Source organism: Cnephaeus nilssonii, assembly GCF_951640355.1.
Source record: "Cnephaeus nilssonii genome assembly, chromosome: 13".
NCBI classification, from domain to species: Eukaryota; Metazoa; Chordata; class Mammalia; order Chiroptera; family Vespertilionidae; genus Cnephaeus; species Cnephaeus nilssonii.
In genome coordinates, this window is record NC_137084.1 from 37,090,784 (window position 1) to 37,110,223 (window position 19,440).

At 40.8% G+C, this 19,440-nt stretch overlaps 1 protein-coding gene across 6 annotated transcripts in view; it reads right to left on the reverse strand.

The window, feature by feature from the left end:
- ZNF143 (zinc finger protein 143) overlaps nt 1-15,031 on the reverse strand; it is a gene marked incomplete at its 5' end in the record, with an annotated part of 31,996 nt that extends 16,965 nt beyond the window's left edge. Inside the window, 10 exons of one of the 6 annotated variants that reach the window (XM_079789129.1) lie at nt 86-161; nt 1,360-1,479; nt 2,757-2,831; nt 3,376-3,572; nt 5,437-5,520; nt 6,045-6,128; nt 7,058-7,150; nt 7,476-7,594; nt 10,484-10,574; nt 11,195-11,842. In XM_079789129.1, coding sequence (XP_079645255.1) covers nt 86-161; nt 1,360-1,479; nt 2,757-2,831; nt 3,376-3,572; nt 5,437-5,520; nt 6,045-6,128; nt 7,058-7,150; nt 7,476-7,587 — 841 coding nt within the window. Of the gene's footprint in view, nt 1-85; nt 162-1,359; nt 1,480-2,756; nt 2,832-3,375; nt 3,573-5,436; nt 5,521-6,044; nt 6,129-7,057; nt 7,151-7,475; nt 7,595-9,940; nt 10,009-10,483; nt 11,843-11,882; nt 14,854-14,904 lie in introns of those variants that run through there. The other 5 variants (XM_079789127.1, XM_079789131.1, XM_079789130.1 and 2 more) reach the window with 5 other exon arrangements.
- Nucleotides 15,032-19,440: the final 4,409 nt, after the last annotated feature.

Below are 19,440 nucleotides of genomic sequence, written 5' to 3' on the forward strand. Positions count from 1 at the left end.
CTAATTCAGACAAAGGCAAGGGGTCAGTTCCTGCCTCAGGTCTGCCTCTGCTTGACTCCTAAGTGAAGCAAGTTCATATTTTTACCTGTTGCAAATGCTTTCCCACAGCCAGGATGCTCACATTGATAAGGCCGGTCTCCTGTGTGTGACCTCTCGTGAACCTGTCATTAAAACACAAAATGATTCTATTTCCTTTAGGCATTTCTCAGGTAGATGGTCTCAACATAGACCTATTTTTTTTCACTGCTGAATTATTTTGTTTTTTTGTATGTTTAGAAAAGCCACATGCACACAAAAAGATAACTTTTCTCAAAAACTACAGTCCAGGAATTCTCAATATAGACCAAAATATTCTGTTAAGAAGTACTCATTTTAAATAAGAAATAGGAAGAGTGGAGGTGTGAATTTTTCTAGAGTGCTCATAGATGTCTGTATGGAACATTGCATGGTGAGAGCCAGGAGCAGAGTGTAGGGAGAGGCTACCCAATGTAAGGTTAAGATACAGAGGCTGCTGCTTGCCTCCATCTGAGGCAAAGCTTCACCGCTGACAAGTAGTGTGGCCACGACACTTGCCTATTCTAAGCCTTAAATGCTCTCTGTAAAGTGGGGACATAAACAGTATCTACCACAGAGTGCTGCTGTGACAAATGAATGATCATGACAGTGGCCAACATTTATTGAACTTATACCACATTACAGGCCATACTTTACATGTATAGTTTTATTTAATTCTCATAACTACTCTACCGGAATATACTTTATCATTCAATTTTATAGATAAGGCAAATAAGGTACTAAGAGGTCAGGTAACATGTTAAGGTTACACACTGCTAAGTAGTAACGCTGGGCTCTGAGGCTGCTACTTCAAATATGCTAAACGCACACTTCCTGCCACATTGTAAGTTATTCAGTAATTGTCAGCTATTATTTTTGAGTCATGGTATATCGTGTTTAGCTGCAATGAAAGTACTTGGCCTGTATATTTGGACAACAGGACAAGCTAACACCAACTTTTGCTAGATTTCAGCAAATCACTGTTAACAAAGTGATTATACACACTGCTCATATAATTTTATAAATTTCACATTTGACAAAAATGTATTCAAATACATAGACTACTTACCATGTGCCAGTATGTAGACAGAGATGAACATAGTCCAAGCCCTCAAAAAGTTGACATTTTCTAAAATCTGCATAGGCTTTTGTGTGTCTTTGTGTGTCTTTGTGTGAGTGTGAGTGTGTGTCTATACCTTGATAAGTGAGGGAAAACAATGGCATTTGAATGTTACAAATTTATCATGTTGGCATTTAATGTCATAGGTATTCTCATAACTAGATCCAGCATTTCTTCATATATACCTTAAGATGATGAGCTGTTGTATATAATTTTCCACATCCATCATATTCACATCGAAACGCCTTCTCTCCACTCTGTTGAGACTTAGCAGTTACTCTTGTTGCATGCCCTTGTAAGACAATCTAGATGAAACAAAAAGTATTACTTAAATTGTTTACACAGAGATAAAATAGATGAAATTACTATTTTCCAGACTTAAGTCATCATTGTACGAAGACTTTATCATGCTGAGCCAGTTAGGCTAATTCCATTCCATGGCTGAAGTCAGTGACTCCGGAAGAAGTCGAAAGGAGATCCATGAGGAGGAGGAGATAGAGCTCACAGATCTTCAGTAGTCCCCCCTTATCCACAGGGATCCATTACAAGACTCTCAGTGGATATCTGAAACCACAGATTGGATGGGACTCTATATACACTATGTTTTCTTCTATATCTACATACTTATGATAAAGTTTAATTTATAAAATAGGCATAGTAAGAGATGAACAATAATACAACATGTATAATATACTATAATAAAGTTATGTGAATGTGGTCTCTTTCTAAATATCTTATTGTACTGTAATCATCCTTCTTACGATGATGATGTTATGAGATGCTAAAGTACCTTATTAAGGTGAGAACTTTCAACTTTCACTTAAAGGAAGCACTTAATGGCTTTTCTTTGTCATATCTAAATTGTCAGTATCACTGCTTTTGTGCTTTGGGGCCATTATTAAGTAAAATATTATTAAGTGTTTGAAAATATGATTAAGTGCATGAACAAAAGTACTATAGTACAATGACAGTCTATTTGATAATTGAGACAGCTACTAAGAGACTAAGAGGCAGGTAGTATATACAGTGAGGATACACTGGACTAAAAAATAATTCACATTCTAGGCAGGGCAGTGTGAGATTTCATCATGCTACTCAGAATAACACACAATTTAAAACTTATGACTGTTCACATTTTCCATTTAATATTTCTAAACTGCAGTTGATTGTGGGTAACTGAAACCACTATTAAGGGCGGGACTACTGTGTCACCCCTCTAGAAAAAAATACCCAAGTATCATCTCCATTGTATGCAGGTATTCCTTGACATACTCAAGGGATATATCTATATCTATATTTATATATATTTTAGGAGGGGGGGGAGAGAGAGAAATATCGATGTGAGAGAGACACATCAATTGGTTGCCTCCTGCACGCACCCCAACCAAGCCAGGGATCGAACCTGCAACTGAGGTACATACCCTTGACCAGGAATCTAACCCACAATCCTTTAGTCCACTGGCCAACACTCTAACCACTGAGAAAACTGGCCAGGGCAAGTTCCCTATTTTTGCTTTCATCCATAAAAGGGCATAATAATGCTGAGAAAGAAATTCTTATATAAAAAAGTAGCTTTACATACCTGCATTTTTTTCTCTTGCTCATTTTCTCCAATCATTCCAGTACCTGTTATACTTTCACTTCCATCAATGGACACCTATAGGAATAAAATAAAGCTTAAAAAAGTTTTACATTCTGATAATTATTTAGACAGGGTGATAAGTACATGAAGGTTCATTACTGCTTATTTCTGTGTGTGAAAATTTTCATAATAAAAACTGGGAAAGTAACCTTTTAAACTGTATGAAAAATATATATTCAATAAAGGGGGAAAAAAGCCCTTTCATGTAAAACTTAATTGAGACTTTCCTTCACCTTTTCCAATCTCTGATTTCTACTTCTTAATTCATAAATTCTACTTATACTTTATTATTTCTCTTATGGCACTCACTCATCCTCGAATATAACTTTTATGAGTTACCCGTCACCCACTTGTTTTCTATAAGCTCTTATCCCATCCCTTATTTTTCTTCCAATATTTCTTTCTACACACTTCTTTTAAGATGCTGATCTTCTCCTTGATGCTGTCTGATTCTGACTCTGAATTGCCAGTTTCTTATCAGATACAGTATACTTTTTTGTTTTCTTTTCTTTTAATGAAAAATAAAGAAGGTTGTTCTTGACAATGTAAAATCATGTACCTTTGCTGCATACTGTTCCAAAGCACTGATGGTTTCAGGATCAATCGTGGCATCCCCAGTGTGCAGACCTGCCACTGTACCATCAGCCTGAATTGCTAGGATGGTATCAGACTGTGGGACTTGCACTGCATGGTGGATGTAAGCTGTGGTGCCATCTTCCAGCTGAACTGCCTGTAATGCGCTCTGGTCATAACTATCTGAGGGAATGGAAGAGAATGGCATTAAATTAAAGGTAGTCTGATGAACAGTTACATATTTAAAAGAAGAAGGGAATGAAGTTTTACTGAGTAGTTACACTGAACCCTCACTCATGTGCTTTACATGTGCTATTTCAGTCAATCCTCATGATTCTGTGAGGCAGGTACATTTACCACCCCCACTGTACAAATGGGAAGTTGGAGGTTTTTAGAAGTAAAGTCACTTTCCATAGGAACCAGGAAATAAAATTAATAGTCAAAATCAGTATGTCAAAAAACAAGGGTCTGAATTCATGTCAATGCGACTCCAAAGTCCATGGTTTTTCTCCCCTTAAATAACCACACAAAGCTATACACAGCATTATGAAATAGTAAATCTGTCCAACTAAAATGAACCCATGATTAACTCCCACTGCTAAAGAAAAAAATATTTTTAAAGATTATTTTTTAAAATTTATTAATTTTTAGAGAGAGGGAGGAAGAGAGGGAAAGAGAAATGAGATAGATAGATAGATAGATAGATAGATAGATAGATAGATAGACAGACAGATAGAAACATCAGTTTGTTGTTCTAACCATTCATGTATTCATTGGTTGATTCTTGTATGTACCCTGACCAGAGATCAAACCAAAACCTTGACTTTTTGGGATGATGCTCTAACCAACTGAGCTACTCAGCCAGAGCTAAAGAAAAATTTCAGAGCTTATTTTTCTCATCTTTAATTAAACAAATTTACTTACAAATTTAAGTATTCTAAAATTTAAAAAATTTCCCTAAATGAAACAATCTATATAAAGAAACAAAAATAATTTTTAAAAATTTCCGCCTTTGGTTTCACAACTAGTCTTTCTAAAACACGTTGCATTATTCTATAAGAAAATATTTTTTAAAGTAATAACAATAGCTAGCATTTATTAAGCATTTACTATGTGACAAGTATTGTTCGAAGTGCTTTACATGTTTGCACATTCTTTCATCACAACAACCCTGTGATGTGAATCCTGATTATAATCCTCATTTTATAGGTGATGAAACTGAAGCACAGGGAGGTTAAGTAATTTGCTCAAAGTCACACAGCTAAAGAATAGCTGACCAAGATTTGAACCAAGATATCTTGCTGCAGAGCTGTGCTCATTACACCTATGAATTCCACTTCAAACCCCTCCCTGGTCCTCGCCACATGAAGTTAATAAACATTAGTATTTTGCTCTATTTGCTTCAGATATTTTAATTTAGTTTTTATTTAGTTTTAACACAATAGGCAAAGAAGTTCTATTTAAGAGAGAAAAAAGCCAACAATTTAACTTCAAAATGTTTTTATATATATATATATATATATATATATATAATCTTCACCCAAAGATATTTTTTCCATTGCTTTTTAGAGAGAGTGGGAGGAATGGAGGGGGAAGGAAAGAGAGAGAGAGAAAGAGAGAGAGAAAACATCCATGTGAAAGAGTCACATCAATTGGTTGCCTCCCACACACACCCCAACCAGGGCTGGGATCAAACCTGCAACCGAGGTATGTGCCCTTGACTGGGAATTGAAACCATGACCCTTCAGTGCTTGGGCCAATGCTCTAACCACTGAGAAAGACCAGCCAGGGCTAATTTCATATTTTAAAAGTAGCCTCTATTTGAAGTCCTTCAGGGAACAGGGACTTGTTATCCCGAATTGTTATAGGACAGCTCAAATTATCAGAAAGTTTTTCCTTAGATTGTGCCAAAATCTGCCATCTTGTATTTGAGAACAAGGATAATTCCTCTTTTATAGGACACTACTTCAGTAACTAAAGGCAGGTCTTATTTTTCCCACGTCTCCATTTCTTCCTTACTTTATTCACATTTCCAAAACTATTTTACCTTTGGAGGTATGGTGAATAAAGGCTGTAGTTCCATCTTCTAACTGCACGGCTTGACCATCCTCTAGACGTAAACTGTCCCCTGCTCGAGAACAATGCTTACATTTAGATCCCATATTTTCTGATCATTCAACAAAAGAGTAAAATAAATCATTGAACACATTATAAAAACTACCCTTGCTCTATGGGTCCTTAAACATTTAAGTAATTTCAGTAAAGCTACTCTGAAGAAGTGTTTAATGGTAAAAAGATATTAAGATATTCCTACTTACATTAGGAATATGTACCAGGGGATAAGAAGAGTTGAAAGAAGAAAAAGAAAAAAGGGGGGAAAAAATCAGAGACATGTAGGATTTAGATAAAATAATAGAAATATTAGGACTGGTGCACACTTATCTCAGAGTGCAGTCCAGTAAGTTCTTTTCTATTATTTTGCAAGAAAGTCTCAATTAAGTTAAAATGGTTTTTATAAGCTCTATGTGACATCTACTGATCTTCCCTTTCAGAGGAGGACTAGAGATCAGGACTAAGTTTAAGTAGTAAGAGGAGCTTGAGGTAGCAAATACTGAAGTATAAAAAGCAAGAAGGTAAGTAGCATCAAATACTTACTACTTTTAGGTATGGGTACATGTTGAACATAGGCAGCAGAACCGTCTTCCAACTGAATGACCTGGCCATCTATGAGTTTTCCATCTGAAACAAATAAACATTTAAGCCAATAAATTAGCACAAACAAAAATTTTAAATTTTATACAATTTCAAAATGATTATCAACTATAAAAACATACACTACTTAAGATCATGTTCATCTTGATTCTTCCCTCAACGTTCTGAGGCAATTCAATAACACATCCAGTGATCCTACAGAAAGCAGAAAATCCTCCCTCAGCCATCCTTCCTCCCCTCCAATTTTCAATTAGACAAGTTCAAGAGGAAGAGTGGCTCATTTTAGCAGGCTATATGAGTATATCCTCTATATGCCTTTCAGAGCCACCTAGGAACAGTACTCTGACTAGGGGGAAGCTGAAGCTGGGAAAAATACAATATGTCAGTGTATGTGAGGCCAGCTGTCATTCTCATCCATGAATATATTTCTTTAAAATATTAAATAATAATTTGAACTAAAAAAGCAAGAAAGGTCTTACTAGAATTAGGTTGGGGACACTCCTTCCTCCCTCACTAATTTTGATACTCCACAGTATCTTCTGAATATCTCAAAGGGTGTCCCCAAATTATTAAAACAATATTTAAGTTAAACTGAGCCCAGTCAGTGTGGCTCAGTTGGTTGAGTGTCCTCCCATGCACAAAAGAGGTCACTGGTTCGATTTGAGGTTGAGGCATGTGCTCAGGTTGCGGGCTCAGTCCTCAGTGGAGGACATGCAGGAGGTAGTCAATCAATGTTTCTCTCTCTCTCTCTAAAAATCCATAAAAACATATTCATTAAAAAAAAATAAGTTAAACTGAAACTGTTGGAAATCACCATATGCAATACAGCATCTTTAGGAGGGATTAGGAAGGGGTATAGTTGCTAAGTTAAGATAATGTATAGTTGCTAAGTGCTCAACTCTGAAATTACTATACATTGCTGATATTAACCAACGGGTTATGTATGAGGCACATACCTTTAGAATTGTGTTGTATATAAGCGGTAGAACCATCTGCAAGTGTTACTGCTTGCAAGCTTACACCTTCCATATTTTCTAAATTGTCAGCATCTATCATAAAAAAAGATAGTTATTTTCTTTAGATAACATCATATGTACACGCTATTTAAGTTATTTTTTTTAATGAAAATTAGGCAAAAGGCAGACTGCTTAATTTAGACTCAAATGGAACTTTTTCTAGTACTTACAAAAACGTTTCCCTGCCCTGCCATACCCAGCATCCACATCAAGATAAAAATGCCATCCAAAGGCTTAGCTTTGGGTTGTCTTTAGATAAACAAGAAGAGGGAAGTAAACAGTGTTGTGATTTTTCATTTTCTCTTAAGATAAATGATATTTCCAAGCCCACATGATCCCTTCAAACAAGACTGCTCACCTGCCACAGTTACTGCCTCTGTCAGGCACAGGGTAACGTGCTGAGCCTCCATTCCTCCTCCAGGAAACTCTGTCATTCCCTGAGAATCTCGATTGATTTGGGCTAACAACATTTTTTACCTTGAAGAAAAATATAGACACTTGAGAACAAAGAACAATGCATAGGAAATAAATGCTAAAAAGAACATTTAAAAATGCTAAGAAATCTTAAAAAATGCATAGGAAATAAGTGCTAAAAAGAACATTTAAAAATGCTAAGAATCTTTAAAAAATGCTAAGTAGTAAACAATGTTTGAAATAAGCTGAAATTTCGCTGAATATGCAGGGTAAGAGTATGAACCCAAAGTCCAAGGCATGCTTTTCATAATTCACCAGTGAATTATTGAACACACTGACAAGTCTTGCCTATCAGTTTTGTACCATGTTTAAAATTCCCATAACTAGAGTTCTTTGGGTTTAACATGATTGAAGATTCCCACTTATAACCCACTAGCAATCTTGTTGACTCAGTCTTCAGAAATCTATCCTGAACCTGGCCACTTCTCACAATTTTCACCATTACTTCCCTGATCCAAGCCACTGCCATCTATCACCAATATTACTGCAAAAGCATCCTATCTCCCTGCTTCTGCTGTGACCTCCCCATAGTCTCCTCTCAATACAGAAGGCTCAAAATCTTCTGAACACTTCTCAAAGTAAAGCCAAAGTCCTTATTCTAGCCTATAAGGCCAATGATCTTGCCCCTCATTTCCTGCTGCTCTTCATCTCATTCCTTCGATTTCAGCCTCTCTGGTGTCCTTGATTTTCCTCAAACATACTTGATGTTCTGCTGCCTCAGGACATTTACATTTGATGTTCCTTCTGCCTGAAACATTCTTTCCAGTATTTTCATTATTATTTCCTAATCTTCTTCAAGTCTTTGTTCAATACCACTTCAGTGAGAGCTTCCTTGTTCATTTCATTTCAAACTGCACCTCCTACCCCTAACCATGACATCCCTATCCCTCTGCCCTCCTTCATATTTCTGCATAGTATTATTGACATATTACATGCATTTACTTATTTATTGTTTCTTGTCTATTTCCCCCTCCATTAGAACAGGTAGGAATTTTTATCTGTTTGATTACTGCTGACTCAAGTACCTAATAAATAGTTGGCACTTAGAAGATACACAATAGGTGCAGAATAAATAGATGAATGAATGGCTCTTTTTTTTTTCCAGAATAATTTTCAGTCTACAGAGTTTTATTTAAGAATCTTTGTCTTTCTTTTTTACAACCAAATGAATGGCTCTTGTACCAATCACCATCACAACCCCCTTCCTTCCTTCTCCTATCTCTAGGTCCCTTTACCTATGTGGACTCTAAGTGGTTTCAAACAGGAGTTGGGACAATTTAGCTGCCCTGGGCCAGGGAACTGGACAACAGTATCTGTTGAGGACCTTTCCAGATCTAAAGATCTGATTTTCAATGTCAATATTTAAAAGCACAATATGGCCTGGCCGATGTAACTCAGTGGTAGAGCGTTGATCTGTGAACCACGCCCTCTCCTGTTGTTTCTTCTACCTTAAGCCCTTCCTTTGTTTCACTGTCCTCGGCTTTAATGAATGTACTCTCAAAAGAAAAAAAAGAAAAGAAAAAAGAAATATTTAAGTTTTGATAACACAAGCACTTGTCCTTTTCATTCAATTATTTATAAATCTCCAAATAACTCTAATATATAACATCAATAAGTAGCTCACATATCTGAAATAAAAGTTCTCTCTTGTCTGAAAGCTGGTCAACTATTAAATTTTTTCAGAAAGGCTTTAGTACCTATAGTTTCGATCCTAATGGAAAAAAATCTACACCAACTAAAAGATGAAAAAACAACTATTTCCTGGACACCAATTGATGGCAAATACAAACTTCTATAAAATACACGTCTGTTCTCATCATTCTGCAATAACTCTTTGAAGCCCCCAAGGTGCATGATCTCATTCCTAGCTCAGGATATCTTATATACCTCAATCCCCCTTCCTATCTCTGAACCACTATCATGTGGGGGTCTGTATTAAATTTGGTTATTTTCCTCTTGCTAATCTGTATCGTGTCTGTTTGATTATTCGACCAGCCCAAAGAACTTTGAGGATAGAGGCAAGTTTGTGATTTCCCCATCATTGGGAATTCATGTATTTTTGTGTGTGTTTTGTTTTAATATATTTTATTGATTTTTTACAGAGAGGAAGGGAGAGGGATAGAGAGTTAGAAACATCGATGAGAGAGAAACATCAATCAGCTGCCTCTTGCACACCTCCTACTGGGGATGTGCCTGCAACCAAGGTACATGCCCTTGGCCGGAATCGAACCTGGGACCCTTGAGTCCGAAGGCCAACGCTCTATCCACTGAGCCAAACCGGTTAGGGCGGGAATTCATGTTTTTTAAAAATACATATAAATATCTACATTTAAAAATTCAAGTGGTTACCTCCCAGAAATGGGACCAGGAGACTGAGGGTGGAGTGGGGAAGGGACTCAATTTTTACTGTATATCTTCTGTAAGTTAAAAAAAAAAAATTCACCATGATTATGTCTATGATTTTAAAAACTAAAAGTAGTTAATATAAACAGTAAAAAGCATTAATAGAGAAAGCAGCACCTAGCTTTGCCTCAAGGATACAAAGACTAGGACATATATGTTTGGGCATAAAAAGATAAATAAGCATTTCCTAGGGGTAGAAGAGTATAAAGGGCGGTCCAAACACAGGGAACAGCCTTTAACTGTCACTGGCCCCTCACTGCCTGATCCAGTCTTCCCATTAGACTATATCCTTCTAAATATGTGCTGTGTCCACTGGATCTCTGGAATTTAAAAAAATATATATTTTATTGATTTTTTTAATAGAGAGTAAGGGAGAGCCATAGAGAATTTGAAACATCGATGAGAGAGAAACATCAATCAGCTGCCTCCTGCACACCCCCTCCTGGGATGTGCCTGCAACCAAGGTCATGCCCTTGACCGGAATCGAACCTGGGATCCTTCAGTCCACAGACCGATGCTCTATCCACTGAGCCAAACTGATTAGGGCTGGGTCTCTGGAATTTTTACTCCTAAGATTATCCTATGTAATAAAAGAGTAATATGCAGATTGACCATCACTCCAACTCACAAGATGGCTGCCCCCATGTGGACACAAGATAAGCCACCATAAGATGACCAGCAGGGGAGGGCAGTTGGGAGGGGCCAGGCCTGCAGGGGAGGGCAGTTAGGGGTGACCAGGCTGCAGAGGAGAGAAGTTGGGGGTGACTGGGTCTGCAGGGAAGGGCAGTTAGGGGGGACCCAGGCCTGCAGGGGAGAGCAGTTGGAGGGGACCAGGCCTGCAGGGGAGGGCAGTTAGGGGTGACCAGGCCTTCAGGGAAGGGCAGTTAGGAGTGACCAGGCCTGCAAGGGAGGGCTGTTAGGGGCAAACAGGCTGGCAGGGGAGCAGTTAGGCACCAATCAGGCTGGCAGGGGAGTGGTTAGGGGGTGATCAGGCTGGCAGGCAGAAGCTGTTAGAGGCAATCAGGAAGGCAGGCAGGCGAGCAGTTGGGAGTCAGCAGTCCTGGACCCTCGAGGGGTCCCAGATTGGGGAGGGTGCAGGCTGGGCTGAGGGACACCCTCCCCCCCCCCCCCGCGCCATGCACGAATTTCGTGCACCGGGCCTCTATTATGTTCAATAAATATCTAATGAGTTTAACGTACCTCATGTTGCAGAGTGCTTTAAAATTGTCCTCTATTATATACACCCAGCCATGCTGACCTTCTAGTTTTTAGTAATACACCTAACTCTTCCTGCTTTTGCACATATTGTTCAGTGTTAACTCTTATCTGAAATATCCATTCTACCACCACCTCCTTATTCTCTATCACAGAACTCTATCTTCTTCAAAGGAGAATTTCATTTATCAGAATTTCTAACTGAACTCTAAGTTCCATGATGCCAAGACCCCTATCTGTCCTATTCACTCCTGAATTCTTGGAATGCCTGGCACATGGTACATGCTTACTAAATATTTGTTGAATAAATGAATACAATTTGTATGACATCATGGCTAGTTAACCGATGGGATTAAAAATTAGGCCTTCTTTTATCCCAATACTCTTTTCATTGTGTCTCACTTTTCACAATATGCTACTGTATTATGTGTATATAGCATGTATAAAGTGTCATTCATTTTAATGACTCCAATTTCTTGTGACCATTACTTCATATTTTATAAATCTCTGTGTTTACAATAATAGGCCAAATGCTTTCATTATTATATAACTTAGAAATGTGTACAAATAGCACATTAACATATATGCTATGGCATATTAAGTATAGTACTCAAAATACCGTATCATTCTAAGGGACTACAGATTGTATTTTAAAAGTTAAAGAGGTGGGTACCTGGTAGGTTGACAGACTGGACTTTCTTCAAGTCACAGCTTTGCTGTGTCATAGTTGGACAAGTTACTCTAACTTCAGTTGACTCACTTGCAAAATAGGGATAACTCCAGTACTTAAGTTTATAGTGAAGGTAATACGTTTATGTACATATGTAAACCACTCAATAAATCATTCAATTCAGTGCCTAGTCAAAGTTAAGTACTGAGTAAAGTGGTATTTTAAGTACAACAAACATAGTTTGGAGTTAAATGCCCATGTCTACACATTAATGGACAAATGATTTCCACAGGGTGCAGAGTTCCCACTACAGCACAATTTTAAAATGGGATTAGATCCATGGAAAAATATGGAGAAAAGTTTATTATTGTTTTCAAAATTTTCTTTTCTATGAGGGAGATTTCTCAGTCTAAATCCATCTTAAAAATAAAATAATTTTGATTAACAGTATAAGAAAGTTTATGTTTTTAATTTTTTTAAAATTTTGATTTGAGAAAGAAAAGGGAGAGCGAGTGAGAGAAACACATTGATTTGTTGTTCCATTTCTTTATGCATTTAATGGTTGCTTCTTGTATGTGCCCTTCTTGTATGATTGGGGATTGAAACCACAACCTTAACGTATGGGGAAGAAGCTCTAACCAACTGAGCTACCCAGGCAGGACCACAATAAAGTTTAAAATACTGTCTCACAAATTAAGCATAGAAAGGAGCAATGACACATGTAACCCAAATCTTAAAAAATCTCTGTCCTGAAATAAAGCAAGGAGCAAAAAGACTCAGAACTAGGTGAAACCTCAGGTTAAAACAAAAAAGCAAAAATTAGATTTAAAATGTCAAAAATGAGTAATGATGAAAACCTCAGGACTCAGAAAATTCTCCTCATGTGATCATAAACTGCATGTACATTATAAATAATTAATATCAGCTGAAGTAATAGTAGAGGTACAATTCCCCAAGCCAGGTAGGTCATCCTTCCATGAGGAACACAAGGAATCCTTATTCACAGCAATATCTCCACTGGCAGCCAAGGCTATGAACATTTTGCAGATCATGTACCTGATAAAGGACTTTTATATAAAAACCTCTTACAACTCAGTAATAGACAGACAATCCGATTTTAAAAAAGGGGAAAGTAGCAAAATCAACATTTCTCTAAAGAAGATATACAAATGGCCAATCAACACATGAAAAAAATGCTCAATACCATTAGCCATTGGGAAATGCAAATCAAAATCCCTAAGACATACCACTTCATTCCCAACAAAATCCCTAAGACATACCACTTCATTCCCAGTCTTTTGTTATTATCAAAAAGACTGATAATAACAAGTGCTGGCAAGGATATGAAGAAATGGGAACTCTCATACTTTGGAAAACAATTTGACAGTTTCTCAAAAAGTTAAATATACTAGTCGTTACCAACTACATGACCAAGAAATTATATATCTCCCCAAGAAAAATGAAAACATGTCCACACAAAAACTTGTACACAATGTTCATAGCAACATTACACATAAGAGACAAATTGTGGAAACAATCTATATGGCCATCAACAGATGATGGGTAAATAGAACATATGCCCATACATGAAAGAAATGGCAAGAGAACATGAAGGAAACTTGCAAATACTATGCTAAGTTAAAGTCAATCAAAAAGGCTCACATACTGGAAATAATATGAAATGTTCAAAATAGGCAAATCTGTAGATTAGTAGTTGGGGGAAGGGGTGGGTGGGAGGATTAAAGGGAATGGGGAGTAACTTAATGGGTTAGTTTCTTTTTGGAGTAACATGTTATAAAATTGATGGTGGTGATGGGTTGGCACAACTCTCAATATACCAAACCAACTTAATTATACTTTAAATGGGTGAATTGTAAGGTATGTGAATTATATAAAGCTATTATATAAAAAATTATATAAAGCTATTAATAAAAGTGGGAGAGGCTAGGTAATTTCCAACATACACCTGAATTAATTGCAAATCTTATAATCTCATCAGGTTTTGGATGATCATCTAAACACATAATGAAATACTAAGTACTGCACAGATTTTTGTCAACTACAGCAAAACCACTTATCTTTTAGTAAGATGCAGGACAAAGCTGACCACAACCTCGAACCTACAGTTTTTCACATCCCACAATGATTATACCAGCTGATTAGACACTTCCAAAGCAAAAACTTAAATTCACTTTAAACATACAATGGGTTTAGCAATAGTATTTTTCCCCTATTTCTTTGCTTAACTTCGTTAATTCCGGGGACGGGGACAGGGACGGGAGGGGGGGGGGGGAACAGGACGGGGACGTTTAAAATATTGTAAGAGGGAATAAATTGGTTCACGTTCCACAATAACATGTTACAAAGCAACCGAAAGATTCGTTCCCTCTTTGGCCAAAACCGACAAAAAGGAGAAATGATAAAATTGACAATTTCTAATACTCGGTGTTAGGCCTCAGTGACCTAAATATTTATTTAACTGAGGAAAACAAATAATCTGCGCACGATCTAGGTGGGAGGAAATTCTAGGTGCGCTGTTCAGGCGGGGTCCGAGCGGGCCCACGGCCGGCCCCGCCGCCGGCCCCACAGCTGGGGCCCGGTGCGGCCCGCGGCCCGCCGTCCCAGCTGGCGGAGCCTCGCCGCGGGAGCGCCTGGGGACTCGCTCCGCGTGGAGGTCTAGCCGAAAGGCGCCGCCAGGCTCCAGAGGTCTCCGCCCTCCCGTCCCTCTCCGCGGCGGTCCCCCGAGGGGAACAGGCGGGGCTCGGCGCGCAAAAACAACGGGGGGGAGGGGTGGTGTTCTCGGTGAGAAAAGGTCCGCCGCCTCAGAGTGGCGGCCGCGGGTTATTAATAAACTCCGCTTCTGCCCGGGCGCCGCTGCCGCGGCCGGCCGTAAAATCAGAAGGGCCTTCGGCAGACGCTGAGCAGCCGGAGTCAGGGCCGGGGCCCGAGCGGGCCCGCGCCACTGCGCTAAGGGCGGCGGCCGGGCGGAGAATAATGCACACTGGGTAAAAACACATTTATATACGAACCTCCGAGAAAATTTTCCAACAATTCCTTCGTCCGACCACCATGCACCAGGACAGGAAACAGCCGCCCGGCCCCCAAGCCCCGCAACCCGCATACCCAGTCTGAAGCCCGCCCCCAGCTTCCATTGGGCTGTCACTGCATCACTCATTAGGCAGCTCCTGCTTGCCATTGGCTCGAATTTAGGCGACGCGAGAGACCAGCTTAGCCACGCCCCATTTTCGTGACGTCAGGACGTAAGAGCCGCGCCGGAGTGGCTTGCCTAAAATGCGGAATCGAAGTTTCTGTGTTTGAGTGGTTGGCAGAACCGCTCATCCCAGATCGGCACCGCCTCGCTGGCAAGTGAATTATGCAGATTCCGGGGCCCCAGCGGGAGACGCCATTTTGTAGCGAGGGAGGGAGGCTGGTCCTTGTGACTAGCCGGGAGGGAGAAGGGGTGACGGGCGCCATTTTCCCCACAGGGGCTAGGAGGTGATTTGGGCTCTCCCGGTGGGCTTATTGGAACACGTTCTGGAGACTGGATGGGCTTTGCCTAGCGATTTCCGAGCATCGCCCTGTTGGGAGGGAAATGGTTGGGAGGGCTAGGACAGGAGGGGACGCCTAGCAGCTCCCTGGGGGCTCTCGGTGTCAGCTGAGGCCTCTGGTCCTGGATGAGGGCTTTGCTTTCCTGAGAGCTGCTGTATGTCGGTCCGCGACTGCCAACCCTCTCCGCGCCGGTCCAGTCTCCGGGGCATCGACAATCCGGCGGGAGGGTGAGCCTCCTACCCCTGCCGAAGCGTCGGAGGAGCTTGGCAACCGGGGATGGTTTGGGACTTTGTTGGGAGATACTGCGGATCTTTTTATCAGGTTCAGAATTTGAAGTCGTCTGTAATGGTCCTTTTTCACTTTATCTTTTGTATGTATCGCGAATTAAAGGAAAGCCAAAAGGGGTAGGGAAAACATACCCTCGGGTTCCCTGAACGTAGTAAGAATGAATACATATTCATTGTTAGATTTAGGTAATAATTTGTAGGTCTCGACCCCAATGTAAGCTGCCCGAGTGGCTCGGTTGGTTGGAGCGTCCTGCCGGCTCACCAAAAGGTTGCGGGTTTGATTCCCGGTCAGTACACCCACCTAGGTTTTGGTGGGTCACAGTCGGGCGCCTAACCGGAGGCAACCGATCAGTTGTTTCCCTCCGTCTCCCTCCCTCTCTCTAAAACTTATCCTCGGGTGAGGATCTAAATAAAAACCAAAAACTACTGAAAATACTAGCCATTTTAGGAGTATTGAGCAAGTTCATTTGCTTTGGCAGCCAGGCTGAGTTATGAGATAAAAGTGCACAGACTCAAGGTTTGTTAAATCGGGCGTTCAGGTGTAGAATTGGTTATGAGAATGAGAAGGCCTCCGTTGTTACCGGAGGTGCGCGTTCTGCTTGCAAAGATTGGAGAGAGCCGGATGATGTTAGACTTAGTGTCTGGCATTTCAGATGGTTATGAAGTGGCCAAAGGGGTAAATCTAAAGGAAGTTAAAAATAGCTAAGTGAGGATTACTTAAATGTCTTGATTGACGGTTGAGTCTAGTTTGAGATTTTTAACTGATACCGTATTTCTTGGTGGAGCATGGGGGGCATAATTGATGCCCAAATGCCATTCGGAGGAAAATAGGGATTTTGAGTTTCATTTGAATACTATTACTTAGACATTGAAAGAAGTTATTTTTTTTTTTTACTCCCTTATAAAAATGAAAAATGTGACAAAAATTGGATTAGGTTATTTAAATTGGAGGAATTGGCTCATTTAAAACAGCTTCATACCCAATGCATAGATTCCTTTTGTCATACGGGAGTACAGTATAAGAATTCAAATGAAAAAACAAGGTGTAGCCCTAGCCGGCTTGACTCAGTGGATAGAGAGCATCAGCCTGCGGACTGAAGGGTCCCTGGTTTGATTCGGGCCAAGGGCACATCCCTGGGTTGTGGGCTCGATCCCCAGTGGGGGGCGTGCAGGAGGCAGCCAATCAGTGATTCTCTCTCATCACTGATGTTTCTATCTCTCCTTCTTCCTCTCTGAAATCAATAAAGAAATATATATATAAAAAAAGAAAAAACAAGGTGTATCTTTATAAAAAAGTGTTTAAATTTATATTTTCTTAACCTTCCAGGTGTTGTAACTGTGTTTGGTAATCAGAAATGTTACTAAACCCTGGTTGGGGGCGGGGGGAGGTCAGTTGGTTAGTGTTCTGATAACGCTAAGATTGCCTGTTCCATCCCCCATCAGGGCACATACTAGTACAAGAAGCTACCAATGAATGCATAACTAAGTGTGGAGCAACAAATCAATGTTATAAAAGAAAGAAATGTTATTAGAAGAATCAGAATACTTTTATGCAGTTCAGCTACTTATTACTAAGTCCCATGCCTGTAGACTATTCCTTAAAACACTAATAATTTTTAAATTACCCGTTAATTGCAGATTGCAGCCACAGGGCATCTTTTTGTTTTGTTTTGTTTTCTTTTCTTTTAGTCCCCCTTTTCAAAAAATTTAAAATTATTTTACATAAAATATTATTTTGTGTTAGTTTCAGGTGTACAGCATAGTGGTTAGCCAATCATACTTTACAAAGTGTTCCTCCTGATATTTACATTACCCAACTGGCAGCATGCATAGTTATTGCAATATTATTGACTATATTTGCTATGCTGTATTTAACATCCTCATGACTATTATGTAACTACCAGTCTGTACTCAATCCCTTCCACCTTTTACAGCATCCCTCAACCCTGTTCCCTTCTGGCAACATGAATCTGTTGTACTTCTATGAGTCTGTTTCTTTTTTCTTTTTTTATTTCAGAGAGGGAGAGAGAGAGAAACATCATTGATAAGAGAGAATCATTGATCGGCTGCCTTCTGCATGCCCCACACAGGGGGATCAAGTCCACAACCTGGGTGTGTGCCCTGACCAGGAATTGAACCGTCACATTCTGGTTCATAGGCTGATGCTCAACCACTGAGCCACTGCAGCCAGGCTATGAGTCTGTTTCTTATAGGACATCTTTGTATCCCCAGAACTGAGTAGTTGTAAAAATTAAATGGTGGTGGTGGATAAGATGCTGTAATTCTAATCTGATTCAGAGAGAAATCTTAATTCTGATTTTGTCACAGGTAATGGAACTTTGTGTTAACAGTACTTACCAGTGACTATAGAGTTCAGATGTACAAAGTATTCATATTTTCTCCAAATCACTTCCTGTCCCTTATACCTTGATTTAATGGCTTGGAAATATTTCACTTCCAACCAATGAGAGTCCAGGCTCTTAAATAAAGCTGGACCATTTGGCCAATTTTCTCAGTAGGCTAATTTATCACTACTTTAAACACTATTACCGTCATGTTTTTAAGAACATTTCAGTAACAAAACTTTCTGGAGAATTGGTTGAATTTGGCATATTTATACCATGATAACCATTAAAGTATTATCCTATATAATAAAAGGATAATATGCAGATTGACCAAACAGCTGAACAACCGGTCGCTATGATGTGCATTGACCACCAGGAGGCAGGTGCTCAGTGCAGGAGCTGCCCCCCTGCAGGTCAGTACACTCCCACAGGGGGAGTGCTGCTCAGCCAGAAGCCAGACTCACAGCTGGTGAGGTCAGTGGCGGTGGGAGCCTCTCCCACCTCCGCTGCAGTCGGACATTCCCCGAGGGCTCCCAGACTGCAAGAGGGCACAGGCTGGGCTGAGAGACACCCCCTCCTCAGTTCACTAATTGTGTGCACTGGGCCTCTAGTCCTATCTAATAAAGAGGGAATATGCGAATTGACCATCACTCTGTCACAAAGATGGCTGCACCCACAGCTGAGGCCAAGTTCCCATAAGGAGCCTTAACGAGCAATCAACAGGGACCTGAGGCTACGCCCTTCCCTGCCCCCATGGGGCTTGACAGGGGACCTCAGGCTATGCCCCCCGCCTTGGCATCAGGGTGGGGGACCTCAGGCCACACCTCCTCCCCCAGTGCCACGTCCCCCCGCCCAGCAGGGCTTGATGGGGGACCTCAAGGTGCGCTTCCCGTCCTGGTGCTGGGCTAGGGGACCTCAGGCTGCTCCCCCCGCCCCAGCGCCAGGCCAGGGGACCTCAGGGCGTGCCCCCCACCAGGTGGGGCTTGACAGGGGACTTCAGTCTGCGCCCCCCACCCCGGCACCAGGCCGGGGGACCTCAGGCTGCACCCCCCCGCCCCAGCACCGGGCCAGGGGATCTGAGGCTGCGCCCCTCTGCCTGGCTGGGCTTGACAGGGGACCTCAGGCAGTGCTTCCCACCCAGCGGGGCTTGACAGGGGACCTCAAGGCACACCCCCCTCGCCCGGTCTGGGCTGGGGGACCACAGGCCACGCCCCCCGTCCTGGCGCTGGGCCAGGGGGCCTGAAGCTATGCCCCCTGCCTGGCAGGGCTTGACAAGGGTGGGACTGGCCGGATTTGGATCTAGCCCAATGGGGGGGCCGGCCAGGTCTGGGTCTTACATGATTTTTTTTTTAATATATTTTATTGATTTTTTACAGAGAG